The 4,272-nt window shown below is 35.4% G+C and overlaps 1 protein-coding gene across 1 annotated transcript in view; it reads left to right on the top strand.

The window, feature by feature from the left end:
* The first annotated feature begins 540 nt into the window (after nt 1-540).
* The window catches only part of RNF219 (ring finger protein 219), a 22,186-nt gene continuing 18,454 nt past the window's right edge, over nt 541-4,272 (top strand). The window contains exon 1 of the mRNA XM_012637760.1: nt 541-871. Within this exon, the coding sequence (XP_012493214.1) occupies nt 722-871 (150 nt within the window). The 5' untranslated portion in view covers nt 541-721. The remainder of the gene's footprint in view (nt 872-4,272) is intronic.

Consider the following 4,272-nt stretch of genomic DNA (forward strand, 5'->3'; position numbering starts at 1 on the left):
TTGAGAAAAATAGAAATAATACAAATAAAAAATGCAGTGTAACAGCTATCTACATAGAATCTACATTGTATTAATATTAGGTATTATAAGTAATCTGGAGATGATTTAAAGTATGTGGGAAGATGTGTATAGGTTATATGCAAATACAGTACTACACCATTTTATATCAGAGACTAGAGCATCCTTGGATTTTGGTATCCACTGAGGTCCTGGACCAAATCCCTGTGATACTGAGGGACTACTGTACTTTTTAATTCTACTCAGTAAAGCAATTAAATGTGCCTCAAATTTTTCTTCTGAAATAGAATCTACTCCCCTTGTGGAATTCATGTGACTTTTCGTGTTTTCTGGATCACATCTTAAATAGAATTAAAGATTTGGCAATTTTTTTAAACCACAACTATTCAAATGAAAGCAGCATAAATGCTAATTTTTATCTGACTACATTTCGAGAATTTAAACTGTATGTGACGTTCTCTCTACAAAAATTATTCTAATGCATAAAGAATCTATGTATCTATAGAATTTTGAGTATAAAATTCAAAAACACATTGCCTTCAGTTTAGCATGTGTATGTGTTTCATGTCTCTGTCTGCCTCATAACTGTGCATTGCTTTTTTAGGACGAGATAGATTGTTTGCAGAAGGAGGTAGAAGAGCTTAAGAGTAAAAATCTCAGCTTGGAGTCACAGATCAAGACTATTCTGGATCCTTTAACCTTGATGCAGGGTAACCAAAATGATGACAAACATCCAGTTGCAGATAATTCAAGTAAAATTGACCCAGAAACTGTGACAGAGTGGAAGAAAAAACTCAGAACAGCTAATGAAATCTATGAAAAAGTGAAAGATGATGTGGATAAGTTAAAGGAGGTAAGTTGTGGTTTTAAAAAAATCTATTATGGTTGATTTTAAAAATTCTAAAATATTTTAAGCACCTTCAAAAATATAAATAGCCATATTATCTTGACTCATCATCAGATGATTTGTGAGGGAAGGACAGAATCTCTGGATGAGCATTTATTTGCGATAAGAAAACTTTTTCTCATTAAATATCATTAGCTGCCAAGAAATATCAGGTGGTTCCATTTGTGAGTATAATTGGAGACTCTAGTGCTTCTATATGAGATTGCATCTTCTTCTGGAAGAGTAACATCAGTTTAAAGGATGTGTTTCTATTTCCCCCTCTTTGTGGTTTGCCTTAGTTTTGTAAAGCTTATGTCAGTAACTGCCCTGTGTGCATAAAAACACACACATACCCATTTTCCTACATATAAAAAGAAAAGTTTTGACCATATCTTTTCTAGCACTACCATTCTCTGATTTTTAAGATTGTAAATAGACAATTAATGGGTTAATAACTAATTCCAAAAGAGCAATGAGCAGCTTTAGACTACTCCATGCAAAAGAATATTGTGGCTTATGAGGCTAGTTCATTTTTTTTCAATTATTCTTCCATCTGTTTAACAAGACAGAGCATAGGTGAAAAAGGCAGACTTTTAGGATTTTCCAATTTAGGAAGGGAGATAAGATCCATGTCATCAGCACTAGACGTTACAATCAAGTGCTATAGCACTCTCTTGACCCTAGTGACAAGCCTTTAGCTTGACTTCGAGTTTATCCACAGTAGAGTACTGTCGGAGATGGTTTTGTCCCATTCAACCTACCTGCATTCCCTTAAAATACTATCCCTGTGCTGGATTACTAAATCCTGCCTCCTGAAATCATTAATGAGCTCCATATGATATTTTAAAGAAGTACCCCTGTATATTGGTTCTCAGATCTTCAATGAGGTTAGTTAAGTAACAGAAAATCATCTGCAACTTAGGCGTAAGCCATCATCCACATATAAAATAAATGCTGTTTGGGTGCAGAAAAAGCCAAGATGAGAGGAAGAAGAGAACTTACTGCCTTCAGAGAAAAAAGAAACTACAGACATAATTGTACTGAGTTTGTTACAAGGTCAGGGGAAATGTGTAGTTTCTTTAGATATTGATGGCCAACATTAGTGTATTGCTTTGTTAGAAGACAAGAGGACACTAAAAGGAATGCCAACTGGGAAGTTAGTTTTTATCAATCCGCCATGCCCCCTTTAACTTCCCTGCCTCTGCTTGAGCATTGGTAAGCTCTGTATGGTTTCCTTCAGAGTTATTAAATTGCATTTAAATTTTTGGCAATAAATGCTTAGAGCGTGAGGCTCTGTGTGGTGACTGGGCTGATAAGGGTGGTTTAGGGAATGTATGTAAAAAGAAGAGTACATAAAGCACAGTTAGTTTTTCTTTGCACTTTTAATGGTGACATGTTAAATCCAATACCCAAAGGTACCCTGAGATTTCAGAATTATTTAGGACATTTAATAAGCCAATTTTGGATGTCTAGTGGTGGTATTAGGTAATAGGCTATAAACCAGGGCATAAATGAATGAAAACACATGGACTGCAGAGACAAAATTTAAATGTGAAGTGCAAGATAATAACATACTATAAAGCAAATACAGGAGTACAAAAGTTTAAAGGACTCCTTAACATGAATGAAATGGACCTTTTTTTTGATGTGTCCTGGACTAGGTGAGTTTTGAACCATGATCAGGCTAGTATCATTATCCAATCAGCATTGAGAATGCAGAATAGTTAGCTGAAGTCTTTATTACTCTTTTAGGTGCAACAAGTAGGCAGAACTCTGCCCTTTGTAATCTTTACTCACCTAACCTTCCTGAACTTGAAAATACCTCTGATAGTTGAGGAACTGGCACACCCATAATGAGAAGTATTAGAGAGCCACAGGACTGGTGAGAGGCCTTGAAACAGAGCAGTACAGTAGTGGAGGGCAGGGATGGGGAAGGGAAATCAAATGAGTTTCTAATTTAAGCTTGTCGTCATCATCAAAAAGCATTCACTAAGTGCCTCTCCTTATAGTGCTATGCTTGAGAGCTTAATTCATTGTCTGTATGTATGAGGAAGTAAATGGCTTTACTTATATCTTCAGAGAGGCAGTAATGGTGTTTATCAGTCACTTAAGGAATTAACCCTCCACAATCCTGGTTGGTGTGCAACCATCAAGATGAGCAAATGCTTGGAGCCCCAAAGGAACCTGAATGAGTCTAAGTAAGGGAGTTAGGCTTTATGCCCAAAAGAATGTCCTTTACCTTACTTCTCTTATTATTGTTATGGTGCTTTTCTGTGTGATGGGGCAAGTAATATAGTCAGAAGTTCTAAAATTAGTCAAAAGCATTGCTCAGGTTTTTGAACTATGTTTTTAAAGCTTCTTGGTTAAAACCTATTTTGTTGACAATAGTTCTTCTGACCAATTCATACTGAATAAAAATGTTCTAGTCAAAGAATTTCCCTTGCCACATAAATGAGGTTGGTTTCTAGTCTACAGAGTCTTATTTTTCTTTGGAATACATAAATGCAATGACCAGGGAATCTAAAGAAAGTCGCTTTTAAGAAGACTCTAAAATTTAAGCATACTACTTTTTAGGCTGTCCGAAAATCAATATTGAGCCTCTAGATTTTCTAGCAACTGGTGTCTTGTTAGGTAATTTTTAGGTGTCATACAATTCAAGAGAGAAAATCATACTTAGAAGATTGGTTTTTAATCAAGGGAGAATCCATGAAATTTATTAGAAAATACTTGCTCAATTTTAGGACCCAGAGGTTGTGAGCCAGGGGATTGGGAGAGCCTTTTTGAAGAAAGCAAGCAAGTAGCTTAATCATATTGGATTTGTTATCACTGGAAAAAAAATTTTTTAAATAGCAACCAAGAAATCAATCTCATAATTCAAGAATTAACTCTTCATCATTAGTTTGCAAATACTAGTGTGTGATACAATATTACCTTGCTTAGAGTATTCAGTTATGTGAAAAAGAGAAAGAAAAGCATATCTGCCATTGTTACGGTTCCATAATGATTCTGAGCTAACATAGCTTCATTTATTTCCCTAGATAGGAGACTTGCAAAATGCTTTGGGAAATATGGATTAAAAATGCTTAGTTGTGTTCATAGTTTCAGAAGTCATTCCTAGTGGTGATTTTAAGTTTCTGACCATGTTCTAGTATTCAGTTTTCTGATATTATCACTCTAAAAAAATATAGATGACTCATGTCATAATTTTTACAAGGCACTTTTGGCTTGTGGTTAATTATTTTCAACTCAGGCTGGTTTCGAACTCCTGAGCTCAAACAATCCGCCTGCCTCGGCCTCCCAGAGTGCTAGGATTACAGGCGTGAGCCACCACGCCCGGCCTATTATTATTATTTTTAAGTTTTTTTTTT

This window comes from Propithecus coquereli, unplaced genomic scaffold, assembly GCF_000956105.1.
Source record: "Propithecus coquereli isolate 6110/MARCELLA unplaced genomic scaffold, Pcoq_1.0 Scaffold123, whole genome shotgun sequence".
Lineage (NCBI taxonomy): Eukaryota > Metazoa > Chordata > Mammalia > Primates > Indriidae > Propithecus > Propithecus coquereli.